The sequence below is a fragment of the Propithecus coquereli genome, unplaced genomic scaffold (assembly GCF_000956105.1).
Source record: "Propithecus coquereli isolate 6110/MARCELLA unplaced genomic scaffold, Pcoq_1.0 Scaffold103, whole genome shotgun sequence".
In the NCBI taxonomy this organism is placed as follows: Eukaryota; Metazoa; Chordata; class Mammalia; order Primates; family Indriidae; genus Propithecus; species Propithecus coquereli.
Genome location: NW_012134192.1, coordinates 2,292,373 through 2,317,955, shown reverse-complemented (window position 1 = coordinate 2,317,955; position 25,583 = coordinate 2,292,373). Strand labels below are relative to the sequence as shown.

At 36.1% G+C, this 25,583-nt stretch overlaps 1 protein-coding gene across 1 annotated transcript in view; it reads right to left on the bottom strand.

Moving 5' to 3' along the window:
* MLLT10 (myeloid/lymphoid or mixed-lineage leukemia (trithorax homolog, Drosophila); translocated to, 10) overlaps nt 1-25,583 on the bottom strand; it is a 229,025-nt gene that overhangs the window by 68,556 nt on the left and 134,886 nt on the right. Inside the window, exons 9-11 of the mRNA XM_012644131.1 lie at nt 21,800-21,895; nt 6,258-6,513; nt 2,180-2,815 (exon numbers count right to left, since the gene is read on the bottom strand). Coding sequence (XP_012499585.1) covers nt 2,180-2,815; nt 6,258-6,513; nt 21,800-21,895 — 988 coding nt within the window. The remainder of the gene's footprint in view (nt 1-2,179; nt 2,816-6,257; nt 6,514-21,799; nt 21,896-25,583) is intronic.

Below are 25,583 nucleotides of genomic sequence, written 5' to 3'. Positions count from 1 at the left end.
AAATTTAGGCTTAATCTTCTCAGTAAGGTATTCATCTGATTACTATGCCTCTTGCTAAAAATGATTAGGAACTCAATTTTTTCCAAGTAAATTTGTCAAATTTAATTTTTGTGATAAGGGATTAAGGCTAACTGCAAGGCCCTTCTGGTCTCAAAGTAAACACATAAATGAAAACATATATTCAAATGTAAAATATATTTAGATCTTTTTAATGAACTTCTTTCTCATTGCAATTTATATATTTTTTCCCATTCTAAAAGAGTGGTTTCTCGACCAAAGGCAACTGTGGCCCCCTGGACATATTTAAGAATTTTAACAACATCTGGAAACGTTTTTGATTATCACTGGGCGTGGGCAGTGGGTGATGATAAGGTGCTGTTGGCATCTGGGGGGCAGGGGCCAGGGATTCTGGTAAACATCCTGTAACACACAGGGCAGCACTGTACACAAAGAATCATCCCATCCAAAATGTCAATAATGCTAAGATAAATCCTGTAGAACCATCTAATCCTTCTAGATTCCACTCATTTCTCAAAAAAGTCTAGCGAATAGGTCTATCACAGGCACTTAAGCTAGTTACCAGAAATACAAAAAAAATTCCTGGCTATGTGATCTTGGGCAACTTGTTTTGCCTTTCAAAGCCTCAGTTTTTATCAGCTGTAAAATGGTGGCATTACTTCATATATATATAACTGTTGTTAAATGAAATAATAAACATGAAGCACTTAACAGAACCTAGCACACAACAAAAGGTAGTTATAGTCACCATTTCTCACATCTGACTCTTATATATGCTCTCTTCTCTCTTGGAATAACCTTATATTTGTTTATTAAAGTTAATACCGTATATGGACAACCATAAAAAAATCCAAAATTCTATATTTATAAAACATACATGAATAGTCTTCATTAGATTGTATTTACTATTTTTCCATACCATTTCCTATCTACCCTCCCCCAGTAACTAACAGAACTGATACAATCAATCAATCCATAATAGTTTATCTTAGCTAAAATCTCATTATTTCAACCATCAAAAATCTAAAACCCAAAGAGAGGTGAGGTTTACAATCAACATTTATTGAAAACCATTTATCTAAAATTCAAAATGCAATTTAAGAGATAAATGCTGACATTCAATTTAATACCAAAACTGTTAAAAGTCTGTCTAAAAATATGTGTTTTCAAGAACTTTTTAAAAATTGAAAATAATATTCATAATACAAATTGCAGGTTACAGAAGCACCCTAATGGTGTAAGTAGCAGCATACTATCAATTTATTTGTACTACAATAAAAGCAATGATGGCCAGGCAGGGTCGTTCACACCTATAATCCTAGCACTTCGGGAGGCCTAAGTGGGAGGGGATCGCTTCAATCCAGGAGTTCCAGACCAGCCTGGTCAACAGCGAGACCCCATCTCAACAAAAAGTGAAAAAATTAGCCAGGAGTGATGGTACACACCCGTAGTCCCAGCCTCTCGGGAGGCTGAAGCAGGAGGATTGCTTGAGCCCAGGAGTTGGGAGGCTGCAGTGAGCTATGATGACACCACCGTACTGTAGCGGGGGTAATGAGACCCAATCTCCAAAAGGGGAAAAAAAAAAAAAAAAAACACACCCACAAAGTAATGGTAAAATCATTAAACATATTTGAGAACAAAATTAAATCATTTCAGGTATCTCCTGAAATAAAATGTGATTCCTAAATTCCATAAATTTAAATCATTTATCACTAGTTGAGAAATATTCCAGATAGAGTGATTCAAGTGATATTTTTGTATGAGGAATTGTTTAGAAAATGAAGACTAAAAATGAAGTTTAGAGAAACGGAGCTCAAAAAACAAAACAAAACAAAACCTACACCAACCAAAAACATTGTGCAAAAATTCTCACATCTTAAATATGAGTTCTGGGTTGTTTTTAAAAATACTATACATGTGAAACAAAAACAAAAATAGGAAATGAATTCTAGGTGTTTTATAAGTAATCCATGACCAGTAAGACTTCTGAGCTTACATTCAGTTAAAGGTTAGTGCCAAACATCTTTCCCAAACACCAAATTGTCTTTCTTAAATTATAAGACATTTTTATTTTTTTCGTTAAGAAATGAAAAAGTTGAGGAATGTCACTTTAATTGTCACTTAGTAACCCAAAATATTAATCATAACCATAGTTTAAAACTTAGGGGGTTAAAGGAAGAAGGGTGGTGGTGGGAGTGAGGGAGAAAAATAACAGGCAAATCCCTACCTGAACCAACTGGAGATGAGCCAACACTAAGACTTTGTAAACTTCCATTCCTGAGCAATGTAGGAGATTTCTGAAGACTAGAGCTTGTTACGCTTCCTGCAGCTGATGCTACAGATGATGTTGGTGAAGCAGAAGAAACTGAGAGATGAGAAACATTCTCTTGACTTTTGTTTCCTTTGGGTCTACCAGGCCCATGCTTACTTTGTTTATTTCCTTTCCTTTTCTTTTCCTTTACAGTTTCTTCTTCTATGCCAGAAGTTTGAGCCCGCTTATATCCTGCTGCAGGAAGGCTGGAATTACCCAAATCTCCAGGTGAATTTTCAAAGCTTTTAGGCTGTGAAATAACAGCTGAGGTCGAAGGGAGACCAATTAAGGAACTAAAACTATTTACCCCCCCTTCCTGGCTTCCAGACTCTCCTTTATGTACATCTTTGGTTGATGATGACTGTTGGGAGTGAGTATAACTGTCATTACGCAGATCTGAGTCTGTAAAGCTCAAGAAATCCTGGGGAGACTGCACTGAACTTCCAGAAGATGATTTTACACTGCCTGGAGTTCCTGAAAAACTGCCTGTAGTAAAAAAAAAAAAGGGGGGGGTAGGAAAAGAAAAAAGTGGATGCAAGAGTTCCCATAAGCAGTAGAAGTGATACAATCATCAACGAGAAGAGAGGGAAAAAAAAATTAACTACAAAACTTAGGACATCACTATATAACAAAGCTACATTTGAAAAGGGTTATTGCTGAAATCAAGTTTACCTCTAAAATTATCTTTAAAAACACTTGTCATTTTACAGGTAGTATCAAACATTTACTCTTGAATTGCAAGCTATTACTTACACAATCACTAAGATATAAGAGGTGCTTTTATTAACCTACCTTTTACCATAGCAGCATTCCTCAGTTCTGCCCCAAACACCTCCTGTATGCTTGAGGCAGAACTAAAGAACAGCAACCTCCTTTTGACAGTCTCTGAAGGAGACCTAACAAGACTACAATTCAACTCTGAATGTCTGGGGAACTACTTCTTTTTTAAATATTAAAAATGTGATTATAAATGTTCCCAATAAACAGGAAAAACGAAAAGATGTTTTTCTTAGGTTCTGAGTTCTAAGTTTTAACTTTAAGACATATCAGTGATTGTTATTATTCAGCTGAATCCACCCCCAACAAAACACAGATTTATTTGATCAAAGAATGACCAGATAGAATCTAATCTGTACCTTACATTCTCCCAGTCCACTTTCCATGGAGCTGCTAAAGAAAAGAAACTCACCACAATGGCTATTCTCGCCCTGCTCTTTAAAGAACATTGGTAGCCCACCTTATCCTAATGAGATATAAGAACCTCAAAGTTCTTAGTTGCCTTGTAGAAAATTAATATGGCCTGGGATGAACACACAGTTTGGCCCATATCCCATTTAGTCAAACCTCTTCACATGTGCCAAGTGAAGTAGCGAGTCTTTAGACTCACTTGTGACCACACGTCTATTACGTCTCATAAAACTAAACTACATCATATTTTAACTTAAGTTTCTGGAAACAAAAACTCAAAATATATCGTTTTACTGGAGTGGAAAGGAAATTTCAGGCTAAGCATTAAATTTTATTGCATATTCACAAGTAACTACACATAAATCCACCTAGATATTACAAAGACTTTTTTCCTCACACACAAAATTTTCTTTTTAACTAAAGTCTCAAGGTTTTGATTTTTAAATTTTAACCTCTTCTGAAACAGCTTATTAAAAAAAACACATCAATAGTTCTAAAACTTAAGTCTTTCAAGAGTGCCTCTGTTTATTAATTTTACAAAACTATTTCTATCTATGTAGGCATTTTCGGGCTATGTCTAGTCAGAAAAACATACATATTAAGAAGTCTTTTACATTATATCATTTAAAGATAACTACAATTTGCCACATAATTAGCAGCTATTAGAAGTTCTTTATTATCCATTCTGATCTGTCACCATCTGCTTTCTCTTACACTTTTTTGTTTTTACAGCTGATATTAAAAGCTCACTACAGCAAGCAAATTCTTTTAAATATTCAATATATGCAATACTTTAAATGTAAATTTTCTAAAATTCACATACTTCTTGCTATGAAAAAATACAACCAATTATCTTAAATATCCTATTTTTAAATTTCAACTTTTAAAACTTTTATAGATTACCTCAAATATGAAAACATAACACATTCTCTAACATGTATTAATGGAGGATAAAAAAGAGTCTTCAACGGTATGAAGTTCAAGAAAATGGGGTAATTTTCTTTCTAAATTGATTAGTAATTCACCAATAGATTAAAAACTCAAAAATGTAATTTTAATAGTGAAAAGTAAGGTCTTATGTATAGAACCATTAACTGAATTCTGATACCACATTCAAAATGTGAATGAGGTTACATTAAAAGTTAATTAAGGTTTTACTATTTACTTTGTTTTCCAAAGTAGTGTAACAACAAATATAAATTTCAGTAAAGTAAAGCAGTAAAACTGGCATTTTAACCTTTTCTACTTGTCTAAGCTTTTGATATATGAGGCGCACGCACGCGCACGCACACGCACACGCGCACGCGCACACACACACACACACACACACACACACACACACACCCCAACACCTGGGACTTGAAAATCTTCAAGCCCAAAATAACTACTCATATAAAATATATAAATATACTTTTTAATGAGAGGTCAGCAGACTAAGCAATCTCTCTACATATTCAAATTTTATCTTGCTAAATTTTGGATATAAATCTTATTATTAGCAGAAGCTTGAAAAGGGGTAAAGGAGAATTTTCTTTTCTCATTTACTCATAGAGTTAAGAGTGGGGAGAGGGGGCATTTATTATATATTTTACTAATGTATTTTCCTCCAAGAGCTTTAACATTTCTATTTCTCAAAATATTTATGTTCATGTTAAAAATTACACGAAGTACAAACCTAGAATACAAGGTTAATGTAGTCTAAAGCTTAGCTGAGTTATTCTGTTCTCCATAAAATAGGGTTGCCATATAAAACATGGCATGCCCAATTAATTCTGAATTTCAGTTAAATTATTTTTCAGTATATCTCACATAATATATGAGACATACTTATACCAAAATATTATTCATTGTTTATCTGAAACTCAAATTTAACTGGGCATCATATAAATATAGCAGCCAAAATTTTACTTTAAACTTCAAGCTTTATAATAAATGCATTATTAATCAACAACTATTATTAATTAAGACCTATTTAGATGCCCTAAAAATTGCTCAGACTGTTACCTACTAAAAATGTAAACCTTAACTGTTTTTTTTTTGTTTTTTTTTTTTTCCTGAGACAGAGTCTGGCTCTGTTGCCCGGGCTAGAGTGCCGTGGCTTCAGCCTAGCTCACAGCAACCTCAAACTCCTGGGCTCAAGCGATCCTCCTGCCTCAGCCTCCTGAATAGCTGGGACTACAGGCATGTGCCACCATGCCCAGCTAATTTTTTCTATATATTTTTAGTTGTCCAGATAATTTCTTTCTATTTTTTAGTAGAGACGGGGTCTCGCTCTTGCTCAGGCTGGTCTCGAACTCCTGACCTTGAGCGATCCACCTGCCTCGGCCTCCCAGAGTGCTAGGACTACAGGCGTGAGCCACCGCGCCCGGCCCTTAACTGTTTTTAATGTTTAACTAGGAAAAGTAAATTTAAAAAATTTATAAAAAAGAATGACTATTCTATAGAATGGAAAGAAAAACTCCAGCTTTTATTGTTTTTCTCCCCAATCTTAAGCTTTATTCCATATCTATTTAAAAAATTAACATTTCAACTTTGGAAGCACAAATCATAACATAAAGAGAAAGCAAAAGTCCCAGAAACTAGGAAACACTAGTCTTTGAAGTAATCTTACTACAGCAATTAATCATATAACAATCTAGAACAATCTATTACTTATAAGTAAAAAATAAATTCTTTTACAAAGCGTAACTACTACTGGCCACAAGAACAAGAATTTTAACTAAAACATCATAATTGATACCTTGTGGAAAGGGGCTAGCTGCTGACACGGTCGTTCCTGGATTTCTTCCACCACCAGGCTTTCTTCCCCTTTGACCTGAGCTGTGAGCTGAAGATTTCTTCCCTTTGCCCTCTGACCCTCTAGTCTCTGAAACATCTTTTCCACTAGAGGTGTGTGCAGAGACTTCTTGGAAATTTGCATTTGTAAATCGTGCTGTAGTATCTTCCAAACGCTTCAATGATCCAGATATAGAGTTGTTGCTAGTGCTTGTATAAGTCTAACATTTTGATTCAAAAAAGGAAGTAAAAGGAAAAAGAACTGATTACATTTTGGCTACAGAAAACATGACAGTAATAATAATAAATTATTGGATTTATTTAGTTTGAGCTCTAAAAATATTAGTCAACCTGAGAAAATCATGTAAAAACAAAGTCTATTATAACTACTTTTCTTAAAAAAAAAAAAAAAAGTATCGATAGTTTATAGCAGCAGTCCCCAAACTATTTGGCACCAGGGACCAGTTTCGTGGAAGACAATTTTTCCATGGACAGGGGGCGGGAGGGAATGGTTTCAGGATGACTCAAGCATATTACATTTATTGTGCAGTCAAATCTCTGCTAATGATAATCTGTATTTGCAGCCGCTCCCCGGCGCTAGCATCACCACCTCAGCTCCACCTCAGATCATCAGGCATTAGATTTTCAGAGGGAACGTGCAACCTAGATCCCTCAAGTGCGCAGTTTACAGTAGGGTTTGCACTCCTATGAGAATCTAGTGCAGCTGCTGATGTGACACGATCTGACATGAAGCAGAGCTCATGCGATGATGTAAGTGATGGGGAGTGGCTGTGAATACAGATGAAGCTTCGCTGGCTGGCCTCCTGCTGTGCTTCGTGCTGTGCAGGGCAGGCTTCCTAACAGGCCATGGTAAAGGTCTGCAGCCCAGGGCTTGGGGACCCCAGCTTTATAGGATGGCTATTTTGTGATCGAATCACAGCAATTAGTAAAAGTATGTATTAGTCATATTTAGTAAGTGACACACAGTAATACTGAAGGTACTTATTTCTCCAGCAACATCATTTTCACCAAGAACATACTATGTCCTACACATGAAATCAAAATAAGCTTTTGTGTTCAACACAGGAAGGCAATTATAGAGAAGGATGGTGCTACAAATCCATTACAGAGGACTGACTATTCAGGAGATTGTAAGACTTTAGCATAGGACAGAGCAAGAACTTTTAAAGAATTCAAGTGAAGGCTCCTTTTCAAAAAACAAAGATTAAAGCCTTTGAAAAAGAAAGCATTTTTTTCCAAGTATTACATGGAGGCAAAAGTTATATATTGCAAAGTTAAGACTTTTATTACTATCCCTAAAATTGATTCTCAATCACTCCGTTCGCTGATCTAGATTATGTCAGGAAAAAGAACAAAATAAAGATTTGTTTAAACAATTATTTTCTGGCTTTTAGTAATCATTTTTTATACAAGTTATACCCAAATAATGGTAAATTAAATGACTATAAAAGTCTATTATACTAGATGTACATTATTAAAGGTTATAAGGTCCAGAGGGGCAGAGATTTTTGATGTTGCTGTTAAATTCACTAAAGTATCTCAGGCACCTAGAGCATAAAGTTAAGTACCTGGAACATAACTGGCACTACATTTTTGTTGAATAAATAAGTGAATAATTTTGTAATGCATCTATCTAAAATCTCTGATGTAAAAATGAAAAAAAATCTGAAAATATGCAAAAGTGAAATTTTCCACATATAGCCACCACTCAATACAATCAGATAAATTTGAAAAATGAGAAAGTGACAATAAAATCAAGTTTCAAAATGGCTGGTGGTTTTAGCAAAACCAATGTTCAAAAGGGAGTAAGAGAAGACGTCAAAATGTTTTGAAAACCAAACACTACTTTTCTGCTACTTGTCCCCAGATGCCACCCCCAGCCCTGTCATCTCACTGCCAACAACAGATTTTCATCAAATACAAGAAACATTATTTCATAAAAACAAAATAATCACTATTCTAACAAACTACAATCCACAAACAAGAACGAAAGTTTCAAAGTAAGTTTAAAAGAAAAAAAAAACCCATTTAACAAACCAATCACATTTAAGCTGATGAAACTTCATGGCTTACTTTAGAAACATGAACCTTTTCCATGCTGGGCAGGTCAATTTGGAAACTACCCCACCTCATTTCTCAAATATTTTTTTCCAATTACTTGAGTTGATCCTGAGGTTCTCCATTCCTCTCACATCTGATCCTTGTATGACCTAGTGAAGTTTAAAAGTCATCTAAGAAAACACAGTGGTGTTCTTCACTCATGTACTTTGTTCATGTATCAAATAAAGGATGGAGAGAAAACTGGGTGGAGAGCTACAAATGGAAATACGCTATTTGCTTTCACATGACAATCTAAATTAGGGATGGTCAATTTTCCCATTTACTTAATGGAATGTCCTTGCTTACCCCTCCAAAGTATAAAGCTGCCTATAAAACCAATGAAAACATGACATTTGGAAGAAACAGTATTACAAAGCAAGCAATGAATGAAACAATCAAATTTCATTGACAAAAATCATACTAATAAAACCATAATTGAATATTTTTAAAATTTCCACACTGATATTTAAAAAGATATCAGATTTCTCAATACAAAAAAATAAATTTTAGCTGAAGATAACAGTTTTAAAAAATTATATATAATGGCCACCCTCAAAAGGCTATATGGGTTCATTCAAAGAGAGATGGATCTCTACCTTAACACTGAGTTCGAAAGTGAATTTAAAAGTACTTGCTCTGGGGAGGGGATTTGTTCCATAATGTGCTGTTTAGACAATATGGCACTGGACAGTTCCATTATAAACATGCTATCACTCAAAACCAAGGAGGGGAGGGAGGAAAAGGGAGAGCAGAGCAGTTGGCAGAAGGCTGAGAAGAGGCACATGAGTAAGCCAAGCACTAAATTCACAAAATCCGCTGTTCCCTCAATCAGTTTTACATCCTGAATGTCTCTCACAGTATAAGCATCTCACTGCTCTGAGTGTAACTTTAGTGTTTAAAAATACTTATTTTTCATGCAAATTAGACCATAAAATGCAAACTACTTCATTTACTACTTAACTGAAGAATATATGGTCTTTTTGTTCTTTTCCACTAGAGATAAAACTGGCTATTTGGCTGTATTGAAAGTCTCCAAAGTAGTACATAAATACTTTGCTCTATATTGTGATTTACAGGCAATTTTTCAAAAAGGTAATTTAGAATATATGTGATTTTTGTTTCCTAGCTAACTACAACCATTAATCTTCAGATAAGCTACAACACCAACATACCTAGTCAACAGCATTAATTGGGAACAAAAATCTTTCTACTTAAAACAAAAATTTTAAACTAGATTTAGAATTAAATAATGACTCTATAATAAGTAACCCAAAAAAAAGCAGTTATAATTTTTTTTGAAAAGGTATGGTTGCCTCAGATTACTCTACAAGGTTCTTATATCAACATTGGTAAGGAGGCAGAAAGAAGAGGAACACCCAGGAACTATGCCTTCAATCACAAGTAAACATAGCATGTTTGCTAAAATTTTAAAATATAAGTATGTACTATTCAAGTGTCTCATAAAAGCCACAAATTTTGCACAAGGCCAATCCTGGACTACAGCATAGAAAATACCCAACATGAATCACAGAAAGAATGAAGATCAAACAAAAAGATCAGTGAGCTGTAGAACAACTTTAAGCAGCCTAAGTTACATGTAATTAGAATACCTAAAGGCAAATAGGAGGACAAAAAACAAATTATAAAATTGAAGAAATATTAGGAAAAATTGCAAAACTGATGAAAGCAATAAACCTACAGATCTAAGCAGCTCAAGTAACCCCAAGCACAAGAACTATCAAGAAAACTATGTGAACACAGTTATTATCAAACTGCTTATCACTAAAAAATCAACGATACAGAGAAAACATTAAAAGAAACCAGATTTTTTTTAAAAGGATGTCTTATATGCTAAAAAAGAGAAAGATAAGGATGAAAACAAATTTTTCCCTGGAAACAATGAAATCTAGAAAACAGAAGAGTACTACTAAAAGGAACAAAACTGTCAATCTGGAATTCCACAGCCAGTTAAAATATCTTTCCAAAACAAATGCGAAATACTTTTTTGGATATAAAAGCTAAAAGAATAACCTGTAGACCAACACTACATTTACAGATGCTAAAAGATGTCTTTTAGGCAGAAGGAAAACAAATGAAATGTAGATCTACAAACAGGGATGAAGAGCACTAGAGCGTTAATTACTAGTGGTAAATATAGTAATTCCCCTCTTAACCACAAAGGGTAAGTTCCAAGACTCCCAGTGGATGCCTGAAACCACAGATAGTAATGGATCCTGTATATACTATGTTTTTCCTATACAGTAAGGGGCAGGTAGTGTATGTGGTGTGGATACACTGGACAAAGGGATGATTTGCATCCAGCGAGGGAAGCAGGAGGATAGTGCAAGATTCCATCATACCACTCAGGTGTGCAATTTAAAACTTACAAATTGTTTATTTCTGGGATTTTTCATTTAATATTCTCAGACCTTAGTTGACTATAGGTAACTGAAACCACAGAAAGGTTAAACCTCAGATAACAGGGACACTACTGTATAAATACAGTAAAACGGTATGTAAGACAGAATTTTTCGTTGTTGATAGTTGATGATTTAGAGCAAAAGTAATCACAGTGAATCGTGATGTTTAGAACATATACTTTTTTAAAGTGACAAAAATAGCACCAAAAAACCAAAAGGGTAGCAATGGACATATATAGCTGTATAAAGTTCTTATAGTATACGTGAGGTGGTATAATACTAAAACGCGAACACCGCAACAATGAATTAATAAACTCAAGACCCAACTATATGCTGCCTTAAAGAAATCAAGTACGGGAAAAGAAATATCAAGCTAAAATGAATCAAAAGAAAGCTGACTTCACTATATTAATATCAGACAGTAGATTTCAAAACAAAGACTATTAATGGAGTAAAGTGGTTTGTTCATCAAAAAGAAACAAAAATCCTAAATGTTTTTGTACCTAATAAGAGACCTTCAAAATAAATGAAACAAAAACTGATAGAATGAGGTAGAGAGAGAGACACGCACCCCCCTCACAGTAACTGACTGAACGAACAGACAATAAATAAGGACACAGAAAACTTAATATAAACAGACTGACCTGACATTTACAGAGAAACTCCACACAACCACAAATGAATACATATTCTTTTGAAAAGCACATAGAACATTTAACAAGATAATCCATGTTTTGTATCATAAAGTGTATCGATAAATTTAAAAGGAATGATATATATGAAAATGTTAAATTAAAAATTAATAACAAGATGGTATATGAAAAATCCCCAAATATTTCAAAACTAAATAACACACTTTTGGCCAGGCGTGGTGGCTCACGCCTGTAATCCTAGCTCTTTGGGAGAGCCGAGGCAGGTGGATTGTTTGAGCTCAGGAGCTCGAGACCAGCCTGAGCAAGAGCGAGACCCCGTCTCTACCAAAAATAGAAAGAAATTAATTGGACAGCTAAAAACATATAGAAAAAATTAGCCGGGCATGGTGGCGCATGCCTGTAGTCCCAGCTACTCGGGAGGCTGAGGCAGAAGGATTGCCTGAGCCCAGGAGTTTGAGGTTGCTGTGAGCTAGGCTGACACCATGGCACTCTAGCCTGGGCAACAAAGTGAGAGACTGTCTCAAAAAAAAAAAAAAAAAAAAGAAATACTAGAGATCAAAAACATCGAAACAGAAATGAAGAATGTCTTTCATGGGATCATTAGACTGGAAACAGCTGAGGAAAAAAATCTCTGAGCTTGAGGATATGACAACAGAAACTCCCAAAATTGAAAAGCAAAGAGAAAAAAGACCAAAAATTAAAAGGAATAAAATATTCATGAACACTGGGACAATTACAAAAAGCATAACACAGTTGTAATGGAAATACAAGAAGGAGAAGAAAGAGAGAAAGGAAAAGAAACAATCTCTGAAGCAATAATGACTAACAATTTTCCCAAATTAATGGCAGAAACTAAACCAGATATCAAGGAAGCTCAGAGGATGCCAAGGAGGATAAATGCCAAGAAAAAAAAAAAAGCTATACCTCCATACCCAGACATATCATATTCAGTATATTCAAACTGAAGAAAATCAACTAGATATAACTGACATCTACAGACTACTACATCCAACAACAGCAGATTACACATTCTTCTCAAGCTCACATGAACCATTCACCAAGATAGACCATGTTCTGGGCCATAAAACATACCTTAACAAATTTAAAAGAACAGAAATCGTACAATACCTTGCTTTCTCAGATGACATGCAGTTAAACTGGGAATCAATAACAGAAAAACAGCCAGAAAAATCCCAAAATAGGTGGAGATTAAACAACACACTTCTAAATAATATGAGTCCAAGAAGACTTACTCAAACCTACTGAGAGCTAGCATGGACGGGCTGAAGAGGGACAAAAAGAGCAGAGTAAGAAGAAAATAGCACAGAGAAGGACACCGAATTTCCTGCTTTCACCAACTAATCACTGAATTGCTATTTTTCCTTTGATTTTTACTTTTGACAAAAAAGTTAGGTTTCTGGTTTCCCCTACAGTAATTGTTCCATGTAACGTTGCGGTCATTTTGGAGAGAAGGATCGCAATATTTACAGGGTAGTTGTGGTAAGAAGTCAGTTTATTTTAGATCTGGCCAATTGGTCTGTGCTGAATGTCTGTGTTAATGTATTTCTGGATTATAGTTTCAAAGTCTCTGTAGTCATCTCTGTGAAGAGCAATGTATCATTAAACCTGTTAATCAGCAAAAAAATAATTTTTTTTTTTTTTTTGAGACGGCATCTCGCTCTGTCACCCGGGCTAGAGTGCCCTGCCATTAGCACAGCTCACAGCAACTAAACTCCCGGACTCAAGCGATTCTCCTGCCTCAGCTTTCTGACTAGCTGGGATTACAGACACATGCCACCACACCTGGCTAATTTTTCTATTCTTAGTAGAGACCGGGTCTCCCTCTTGTTCAGGCTGTTTTCGAACTCCTGACCTCAAGCAATCCTCCTGTCTCGGCCTCCCAGAGTGCTAAGATTACAGGTGTGAGCCACCATGCCCAGCCTAGTAGAAAACAAATTGATATCTTAGAAAATATTACTTACAACAGCATCAGGTAAGATTAAACTGAAATAATATGTGTAAGGCCTGTACAATCACTTCTGAAGTGAATTAAAGACAAGTAAATGGAGAGATATACTGTGTTCATGGATCAGAAGACTCAATATTAAGATATTAATTCTCCCTCAAATGTTCAATAGATTAAATGCAGCTCCAGTCAAATATTAGCAGTCTTATTTCTACCAACTGACAATCTTATTCTAAAATTCATATAAAAATGCAAAGAACAAAATGACTTTGGAAAAAAAAGAAAACAGCTGGAGGATGGACCCTACCTGACTTAAAGAGTTATTACAAAGCTACAGTAATCAAGACTATGTATGGTACTAATGTAAAGACAAACGTATCAATGGAACAGAAGAGTTCAGAAATAGATCCATACATATACATGGTCAATTAATTTTCAACAAAGGAGTAAATGCAATTCAGCAGAGAAATGACAATCTGTTCCACAAATGGCTCTGAAAAAAATTGGATATATATATTAAAATACGTGGACTTTGATGTACAACTCACAGCATATGCAAAAATTAAGTCGAAATGGACCACAGACCTAAATGTAAAGCCTAAAACTATAAAATGTCTAGAGGAAAACACAAAAAAAATTGATAAACTGAGTTTCTTTTTTTTACTTATTATTTTTTTGTTTCTGATACAGGATCTTACTCTGTCACCCAAACTGGAGTAGTAGTGGCGTGATCACAGCTCACCGCAACCTCCAACTCTCAGGCTCAAGCAATCCTCCGGGCGCAGCCTCCCAAGTAGCTGTGACTGCAGATGTGTGCCACCATGCTTGGCTTTTTTTTTTTTTTTTTTTGTAGAGGCAGAGCCTTGCTATCTTGCCCAGGCTGGTCTTGAACTCCTGCCTCAAGCAATCCTCCCACCTTGCCTCCCAAAGTGCTGGGGTTACATGCTTGAGCCACCACTCCTGGCCTGATAACATGAATTTCATAAAATGAAGAACGTCTGCTCTTCAAAAAAAAAAAAATGTGTATCAAAGAATGAAAAGACAAGCCACGCAGTGGCAGAATAAATGCAAATAATCTACCTGATAAAGGACTTGCATCCACAATATATAAGGCCTCACAAAAGACCCTAACAAGGAAACAGGCCAATAAAAAAAGGTCAGGTGGTGGGAAAATCTGAATAGACATTTCACCAAAAATAAACAAATGGAAAATATGCACATAGAAAGATGTGCAACCTAATTAGCCATTAAGGCAACGCTAATTAAAACCACAATGAGATACCACTAACATATCCACTAGAATGGCTAAAATTAAAAAGACTGACCATACCAAGTCTTGCAGACAATGTAGAGGAATAGGAACTCTTGTTCACTGATGGTGGAAATGTTAAAATGGTACGACTGCTTTGCAAAGTAGTTTAAGCAGTGTTTTCAAAAATTAAAATTAAGCATACATCTACCATGGTGAGTCATACCTGCTATGTGGCTCAGCCATTCTGCACCTTGGTATTTATGTAAGAGAAATGAAAGCATATATCTAATAAGAAACAACCTGAATGTCCATGAACTGGAGAATGGATGAACAAATTATAGTAGATCCATGCACAGACTTAGTCAGCAATAAAAATGAGTGAACTATTGAAATGCACAACATAGATAAATCTCAAAATAATTATGCTAAGTGAAAGAAGCCAGACCAAAAAAATGAACATACTGTATGTTTCCATTATTTAACATTCTAGAAAATACAAACTAATTTAAAGTGACAGAAAGCAAATCAGTAGCTGCCTGGACAGTGGTGGGGACGGGAAGACAGAGAGAAGGAAGATTAAAAGGAGTCACAAGGAAACTCTTGCTTGTAATAGTGGTGACAGTTTTACCAGTGGGTACGTATGTCAAAAGTTATCGATTTTTCTACTTTAAATATATGCAATTTATTGTGTATCAATTATACCACAATAAAGCTTAACAAAAGGTCCTATGCATTCATGATACAGTGGACTTCTGAATACCTCTGTTGTCATAAAATTATCATATATGTGTGTGTATTTCCTTCAAAATTTTTATTTAAAAAAAGTTGAACTTTCAAATATAATTGTACTGTTGAATAATACAGGGGAAAAAACAGAGAGAGTGACTTTTAGTAAAAACAAGCAGATAAATCTACACTTGGATTTCATTATAACTTAAAAGTCACAAAGATGTCTTAAAAGTTAATCTTTAAAGAAACACTAAAATTTAATAATCACACATAAGTTAACTTATTTTACCAAAAAAACTTTCTTCCACACTCATAAAGTCTTAGAAAAACAGCATAAAATTTAACACCTAATTTAAAAGATCTACTTAAAAGTAGGTCCTCCTTTATTTTCTCCTAAAAATGTTGCAAGAACAAAGAGACAGACGAATACCTGATCAAGTATCTTTGGTGTGCAGAAAACTTACTGAAAAAGAAATACTTTAAAAGTTAAGGCTGGGCGCGGTGGCTCACGCCTGTAATCCTAGCACTCTGGGAGGCCGAGGCAGGCGGACTGTTTGAACTCAGGAGTTCAAGACCAGCCTGAGCAAGAGCGAGACCCCATCTCTACTAAAAACAGAAAGAAATTAATCGGACAACTAAAACTATATAGAAAAAATTAGCCGGGCATGGTGGCGCATGTCTGTACTCCCAGCTACTCGGGAGGCTGAGACAGGAGGATTGCTTAAGCCAGGAGTTTGAGGTTGCTGTGAGCTATGCTGACACCACGGCACTCTAGCCTGTGCAAAAGAGTGAGACTCTGTCTCAAAAAAAAAAAAAAAAAGTTAAGTCACCCCAAAATTAGAATGACTAAAAATTGTGAGCTATTTACAATGATGGTCAGAAACTACCAAATCTTCTTCTGATGATGAAAAGTAATGTGTTCTTTTAATAAGGCAGATGATGTTCAATTCTGTCACAAATTAAAAAACAGATCTGTGGCTTACAAGCATTTAGGAATTTTTTTAGAAAAATAACACTGACACCAAGCAAATCTCTATTAGGTCAAGAGCAAAGATTTTCTCCCCTCATATTTCCTTGCAATATCTTGTCCTATCATGGAAAGAAGGATACCAGTTTGAAGTGCTCAGAAAGACCATAAATTGGGGATATCAAGGGAACAACCACACAATCCTAACAACAGAAGCTATCTCTACTTGTTCCATCTTATTAAAGACATCCTACACCAAGTCTCTGCAGACACTGAATTCCATGTATTCCAATTAATCTTTCTATCTAGGAACCAAAATCCTCCAACAATGGAAACAATAGAAACAAAAAGGTACATTCAGAACACTATACATTTATGCTCATTCTGATAATAATCTTAGTGAACAATATGAAATCCTACTTTGTTCCTGGCAATTTTTATGTACTTATGTATCACCAGTGGTCCCCTACCATGGTTTTGTGGTAAAATATCCTTAGTCTACTATCAAGGATTTGTGTGAAAATATTATACTGGTAAATTATAGTTTCAGTATTTAAAAGATTATGGTGATTCCAAAGTAACATGACATGATACTGAAATATTTTCTTATACCTAATTTCTAGTTTTAAAACATTTAGAGTCCAAAAAGGTTAAAGTTAAAAGTTAGTCACAGATAAAAGTATAGCAAAAAATTTATGGCCAGTAAAGTTTAATAAAGAAATAAGATGGAATTTTTTATTAAGGTGTAAGAGATATTAAAACAAGGTTCAAAAATATGCAATCAAAATTGGCTGTACAATACAGGCATTTAAAAATTATAGTAGTGAATTAAGTTCCCTATGACTTTCAATTTAATGTGCTCCACTACCATTAACCATGGAGTTCACACATTGTATACATATATCAAAATATCATATGTACTACAAAAATCAGTACAACTATGATATATCCATTAGAGAAAAAAAACAAAACAAACAAAAAACGCCCGTGGAGTCTAGAAAAGAGCCCTGAAGCTCTGAGTAAAACTCGGCCTTGCGTTCCCTGACCACCTATCCCCATCTCTCCATCAAGAGAAGGTAAGAGTGTAGTGAGCCTACAGTAAAATGACACTCTCCCCCTAAAAGGAACCTATGGTTTAAGTGTTCTACCATCCGTCGGGGTCGAGAAGGAGCTCACACTAGCACCCCACCCGAACCCTTCAGAACTGAAGCCTTACCTTATTTGTCTGGAGTCTACCAGGGTGAATCTGATTATGACTCTATCCCCACTTATGTCAATCACCAAAAGACCCCACGTCAATCCTCACCTGCTTCATCCTCACTCAGCTACACATATCCCCTAGTATGTCCACAAGATAAAACCCTGCCACTGTGCTCTCTGGAACTTAGTACCATTAGGACAAGTTGCTATGTAACTCAGCCTTTTCTCTGAACATCTCTTCAGATTCTCCCTCCAACAAAAACTTAAATCAACCCTGAAGCCCCTGTTTACTCTGTAGTTATCTCAAGTAAACAATGGCTACTTTGCTCCCACAGCTCTTGCATGGCTGGGTATGGAGGTAGAGTAGGTTTCCTTTTTCTTCAATGCTAATTCTAAACCTCTCTCTCTCTAAAACCCTCCAGCTAGAAAATCCCATGCCACCAGACCTTATCACCCACTAGGTCTCAATAGGGGAGAATGTGGCAAAGTATCAGCACTCTGGTCATCCATCTGTTTTTGTATAACTCAAAAGCTAAGAATGATTTATATATACATATAAAAATAAATGTTTGCCAATCACTGCCTTAGGACCTAATACTACTGTCCCTCTCTCTAATAGTATCCCCACCTTACTTCTTAAGAGGCTGCAATATACATCTAGACAATCTTTTATAACCTCCAATCTTACACTTCCTTGACAGGCTCTCTTCCAATAATCTTGTCTTCTACCCTGTATCACCCCTCACACCTGATCATATCCCAGATTCTGGTATTACTATAATAAATAATTCCAACCCCTCAACAATCTCCATTTCATACACCCTACTCTCTGACCACCACCTCCTATTTCCAATTCACTCTCTACTACTCCAACAATCCTTTAATTTCAACAGGAACCATTAACCATTATTTATTATCCTTCTTCATCTTACTGTCCTCGCTTCCCTATCTACTGAGCTTAAATATCACGACTCATCATTATAATAACTCCCCTTGCATTCAACCCTCAACACATTCTATGTACTCATATGGTAAAATAATAACCCGATCAAATCCTACTCTGTGCCCACACCTATGGAGATGGACAAGAACGGAGAAAAATAAAAAGCTGTACAAACTTGTCTCACTTTAAATTCTTGACCATGAGCCTCAAGTGGAACCTTGTGGCTCCCCAGCAATCATACCAATTTCCCTAGTAAATTTTCGTTCCCTATATGAAACTATTTCTTATCTCCTTTTTTTGCTCAAATCTCTAACATTGCTCTCATCATCACAACTAACAGCACTACTTCTTACTTCACTGAAAAAATCTGAATTTATCACAAGAGATTTTCCCCAAAATCCTACCACATTTATATATGCCCTGTGTATACCTGTATACTCCCCCCTTTTTTGCCTTCTCTTCTGTTATTAAAGCCAACTTTTCTGTGTAGCAATAGGTCCCATCCCTCTAGTAATCGCTCTAGATATCACTCTAGTAATTTTCCTGTCTTCTGTATTATTATTTCCCCCTCTCTGCTGGATCATTCCTACTAGGCACAGTAACATGCTATTATTTCTCCCATTTAAAAAATATCGTTTATCATCTCCACTTCCCTGACCAGTTATCACCCATTTCTCTGCTCTTCTTTATAGCAAAGCTCCTCAAAGCAATCATTTATACTGTCTGACTTTTCTCCTCCCATTTTCTCTTAAAACCACTTCAATCAGGCTTTTGCCTCAACCAGTACATTAAAACTGTTCATCAAGGTCACTAACGACTAAATCCAAGGCTAGTCCTTATATTATGACACATTTCACTTATTCCTTCTTTAACTTGGCTTCCAGCACACCACATCCTGTTGGTTTTCTTCTACAATCTGGCCTCTTCTTCTCAGTCTCCTTTGCTGGCTGCATCTCTTCTTCCAGACTTTTCTTCCCTTTTCTACCTGTACTTCTCCCCAGGTGATCTCATACAGTCTCATGGCTTTAAATAACTCTATACGCATACAGCTCCCAAGTTTATATCCAAAGTCTGGACCTCTTTCCTGAATTATCAGACTACGTATTCAACTGGCTAATCAACATTTCTACTTGGATGTCTAATAGATATCTCAACCCTAACATATCCGTGGTAGGCAGAACAGCACCTTTCCACCAAAGATGTCCACAATCCCTGAAACCTCTATGTTATAATACATAGTAGAAGGGACTCTGCGGATGTAATAAAGCTTACAGACCTTAAAATGGGGAAATTATTAGATTTTTTTTTGAGGTAGGCCCAATCTAATCACAAGAGCCCTTAAAAGAAGGGAACTTTCTCTGATTAAAAGCAAAAGAGATGCAACAGACAAATTCCAAGTTGAGAAGAATTCAACACGTCACTGCTGGCTTTGAGATGGAGGGGTCACGTGATGGAGGGCACAAGGACCCCAGGAAGGCTCTAGGAGCTAAGGGCAAGCCCCTAGCTGACAGGCAGCAAGGAAACGGGCACCTCAGTCCTACAACCACAAGAACCATACTCTGCCAATAACCTGAATGAGCTTACAAGCAGATTCTTTCAGGTAAGAATCCAGGCCATCCAACACCTTGATTTTGGCCTTGAGAGAACCGGAGTAGAAGAAAACAGCTGAGTCCACTCACACTTTTGGCCTGTGGAACAGTGACTGATATGTTTATATTGTTTCAAACTGCTAAATTTGTGGTAATTCATTTCTGAAGCAATAGAAAACAATCACCATCCCCAAAACTGAATTCCTCACTTTTCCCTCAACCTACTATGCCCAGTCTTTCCCATTTTTGTTAACAGCAACTCCGTTCCTTCAAGTTATCTGAACCCAAACCTTTGGAATCGTCTTTAGATCCTCTCTTTTTTTTTTTTTTGAGACAAGAGTCTCACTCTGTTGCCCGGGCTAGAGTGAGTGCCGTGGCGTCAGCCTATCTCACAGCAACCTCAGACTCCTGGGTTCAAGCGATCCTCCTGCCTCAGCCTACCGAGTAGCTGGGACTACAGGCATGCGCCACCATGCCCAGCTAATTTCTCTATATATTTTTAGTTGTCCAATTAATTTCTTTCTATTTTTAGTAGAGACGGGGTCTCGCTCTTGCTCAGGCTGGTTTCGAACTCCTGAGCTCAAACAATCTGCCTGCCTCGGCCTCCCAGAGAGCTAGGATTACAGGCGTGAGCCACTGCACCCGGCCAGATCCTCTCTTTCTTACCTACAAGCTAGATCCTCTAACTTATGTGTAAGAAAGTCACATGGGCCCATCACAGTGGTGCAGGCCTGTAGTCCCAGCTACTAGGGAGGCTTACTTGAGTTCAGATCAGCCTGGGCAAAACTGCAAGTCCTCATATTAAAAAAAAAAAAAACAAAAAGTCACATAAGCTCTACCTTTACATGTATTCATAATCTCATCACCTTTTATCACCCCCACTGCTACCACCATCTTCCTCTGGACTGCTGCACTAACTTCCTAATTGCCTCCTGCTTCCATTCTGACTGGCTACAATCTATCCACAACAAAGCAGCCAGAGGTCCTTTTAAAACTCAAGTCAAACTATGTTACATTTCAGTTCAAAATCCTCCAAAAGTTCACTTTTCACTCAAACTAAAAGGCAAAGTCCTTACACTGCCTACACAACCTTGTGTGACTGGCCTCACCGTGGCCGTACTCCTGCTGTACTCCCCACTTGCTTACTCCGTCCCAGCACCCATCCTTTGCTTCCATTTGTTTTCATATCAACCACAAGATAATAATCCTAATAATACCTAACATTTACTAAGTAATACTTACGATGAACCAGATATCATTCTAATTACTTTACATGTATTATCTCATTCAATTTCACTAATTTTTCCCTGAGTTTATACATGATGAAATTGAGTTACAGAGAGGTTAATTAACCTAAAAGCTCAATCAATAAGGGGTGAAGCCAGAATTCAAAATCACAGGCGAATAAACTCCAACCCACAGCCCAAATTCTTAATCTCAATGATGGCAATGATGTTATTGTTACTTAACAGTCTTTGGAGACAAGTATAGAATAAACAGATGGTAGGAAAAAGAACTAAGAAGTGGGAATCCTGAGTGCTTTATGTATGGTTGGAGAGGTGGGAAAAGTTAGAGAAAATCAGGCTAGGAATGAAAATACTTCTTAGAGGTAAAATTCAGCACATAACTAGTTTTACATAAAACAAAACATGATACTTAAGACTTACTTTTTCTGTAGTAACAGTCAACGATGGAACCAATGTAGGTGATGGTTCTGTTTGTTTCTTGTGTTTTTGTTTGTGTTTGTCTTTTTCTTTATATTTCTAAAAATGAATAGAAGTAAAATCCAATATAAATTTAAATTATAGCCCATATATACGTAAGAGATTCTTTTATAACTATTTAGTAATTGAAAATGTTAACAAATATTTCTGAGAAAAAGTAACTTTAAAAATTACTTCCTCTGATGATAGTGTTATTATATTTTATAGGTACACAATACAAGTTATTTTTAAATGCCTTCAGCTCCCTTATTCTTGATCTAAAATCATACCAATAAACTGAAGTCTATAATTATTTGCTACATTTATATTTAGCAAAATATACACATTTTCTTGTTTAAAACACCAAATTCTTTTGTGAACATTTTATAAGTAGCACTTTTTCCCCCCAGCACAGGCTCTGCTCATAGAGGTAGCACTTTAAAGTTTACATAGCACTTTACATCTGAATAGTGTCAGATTTTTCCACTACCATGTACTGAATTCTATGGCCCAGAACCCAGAGACCAGGGCACAGAAACCCAGGCAAAAAATTCTTTTCTAAGTTTACTCAGAAAGTGGATGAACTAGTTACCTCTAACAAAAAAAAAATTTTAGATAAAGTTGGAGTGTTCTGTCTGTGAAATGCTAAAACTGACAAACTGAATATTAAAAGGAATTTGATTAAATAAAAAATTAACTACATATTGGGAGCCCAACTTTATTTAATGTCAAAGAAATTTAACCAAAATGTTCTCAATTGTTTGAATAAGTATGTTAAGAAACAGAATTGGGTGTGAAATTTACTACTATTTAATGAATTAGTTGAATTTCTTTCTTTCTCATGGTGCTTAAATTTAACCATTCAGAGAACTTAATCTGTTCAAGGCGTGAAAGACTAAAATCACTGTCCCTGCTCTAAAAGAGATTACATACCAGCAGAATAAAATGCATAAAAATTAAGGATACATGTTTTACTAAAATGTCCCAAATACTGCCACTTTTTACATTTAATTCCTAAGTACATAAGATATTTTCTTACTGCAATGTTAATACTTTAGCAACATAATATGTAAATTACCACAATAACACTTTTTAGGAAACTTTTCTATCCTAAAATTATTTTAAAAGTGGGCAATAATATTATAATGACTCCCAAGGAAACATGCTTCCGTTCTTTGCCAGAGGACATCACTGTTCCTCCCATCATAAGATGTCCTCTTCTCCACTCCCATGAACCTCAGTTAGCCTTGTGACTTGCTTTAATCAACAGGATGTGGCAGAAGTGATGGTGTACAAGTTCAGGAGCTTAGAGCTTTAAGAAGTCTTCATGGCCTCCATCTCTACCACCTTGGATCCCAGCCACCATGTAAAGAATCATTCCACACTCTCCTGACAGAGAGGCTAAGTGGAGAATGAGGCCATATGGGGGATGAACTGAAGTACATCTCTGTAATGAACCTAAATTTTAAAGCAGGATTACTTCCAGAATAAGCCAACTATTTTCCACGTAAAGAAGCTAAGGAGAATTATACAAGAGTTTTCAACCTAACTTTCGAGCAAGACAAACCATCAAGGGACAGGTCCAGTGTTGTCAGGATTCAGATTAGAACAGGTAGTCAAGCGTTCTGGCACACACCTGCAGTCCTTCTTCAGGCCCAGATTAATTCAGAGTTCTAAAGGTCCATATGTAATCAGTGAACCACTGACAGAAATGTGTGGGGCAAGCTAAAAAGGGAACTGTAGAAAGAATGTAATATTGAGCTTGGGGTTACCTCTCACAAAAACTCTAAAGTAAATTATTAACAAAGGTTTACTAACATATAGGAAAGGATGTCATTGTCACCAATTGCCAAGAAGAGTTCACCAGGAAGCCCAATATTAGAAATTAATAATTAGCCATAATATAAGAAAGAAAAAGAATATATGAGTTACATTAAGATGACTCAATTCTTTATGTTGGAATTGAGTGAATTTCTGATGAGTGCCTATTATTCAAATAACAAGAATTATCATTACAAATATAAACCAAACCAATTTCAAGTAAAATATAGATCTCACAATGCTTAAAAAGGTGAATTGAAATTACATCACAAATTTTACCTATGTAAAAAATAAACAAAAACCAGTAACAACAACAAACCAAATGAACCAACAGCAACCAAAATTAGGGATAGGGCTAATATTTTGCATTAAACAAAAACTGGCAAGCAAGGAATGAAACAGAAGATTATAGAAAAGAGCAGAAACTGCCCTAGGCTGAGTGACAGGGTTCAGTTCTTAGACCTGCCTCTAATTTCTGAAAGTTCTGAGACTATAACCAAAACTCCCAAATCTGAAGAGAAGCAACCTTATCTTGTTGTTTTCCTGCCTATTTAGCTTTTTCTCTAGGTGACCTCAGTTGCTTTAAAAAGATAAATGATTAGAGATGCAGATGAGGTCTCCCTATCCCCAAGAGGGACAATGGCCACATGAATCCATCCAAGTATGCTAAGGAATTTGGAGAGAGGAGAAGACACAAATTTTAATAGCTCTGTTGGATACAGGCATATAGATTACTACCCTACCTAGACCTACGCAAGAAAAAAGCACCAGGATTCCATGGGCAGGATTCATAGGGAGGAGAGGGGGACAGACAGGGATGGAGGGACATGACTTTGTAGGCAAGGCCTTGGGGAATTCGCTGCACTTTCATTATTGCTTGTACATCTGAAGGTGTAACAGGAATTGATATATCAGGAGTCAGCAAACTATGGCACCCAAGCTAAGAATAATTTGTACATTTTTAAAGTATTCTCTGTTCAAAAAAGGGCTCGTCTCAAACTCCTGGCCTCCAGCAATCCTCCTGTCTCAGCCTCCCAAAGTGCAGGGATTACAGGCCTCATGAGCCACCATGCCCAGCCAGTTCAAAATTTAATAACAAAGCTTTCTCCTCTTCCATGGATAAAAGTCTTTACCTTCCCTTCTCAATATCGCATCAGAAATGATCACTTTTCATTACTTCAGCAAACACCTCTTACTCCATAGTATCTCCTCCTGTAGTTTCATATTTCTATTGCCTATAAAAGTATATACAACTGCCACATTGTAATCAATGCAACAAAAATTACTCAAAAGTTGTCAACAGTACTACTTTTATTCTATTACCCCACACTTGAAACTCAGGGTTTTAAAAAAATTAAGCATTTCACATGGTTTTACTGTGTTCAACAAACCATATTGGGCATTATGGAAAAAAAAGTAAAGCATAAAAATACAGGGATCAGCTTCAAGACACAATACAGCCTGTCAGTAAGATAGGTACATATGTAAAGACAACTAATAGTATAAAAGTTAACTGAAATATACGAAAACCATGTAAAGATATCCAAAGCTAGAGATACAGTGTGAGTCACACAAGTCAAAAGAAGTCTAGCTTCACTAGAAAGGCAGAACTAGGTAAGTGATGGATTTGGGTTCAGAAGGAAGTAAGAAAAGAGTAAAATGAAGACTAAAGAGAGCCATTATTTGACAGAAGAATAAGGGAAGCAAGCAATGTAAAGAAAGGGAGTGAGAGAAAGAGACAGGGTAATAACTGGTCTTTGGAGCAGTCAGAACACACACAATATTTATCAATTAAGTTCATCATCTTACATGAGTACAGCTCATGGTGCTCCAAATTACAATAGTAACATCAAAGATCACTGATCACAGATCACCATAACAGATACTAATGAAAAAGTTTGAAATATTGGGAAAATTACTAAAATGT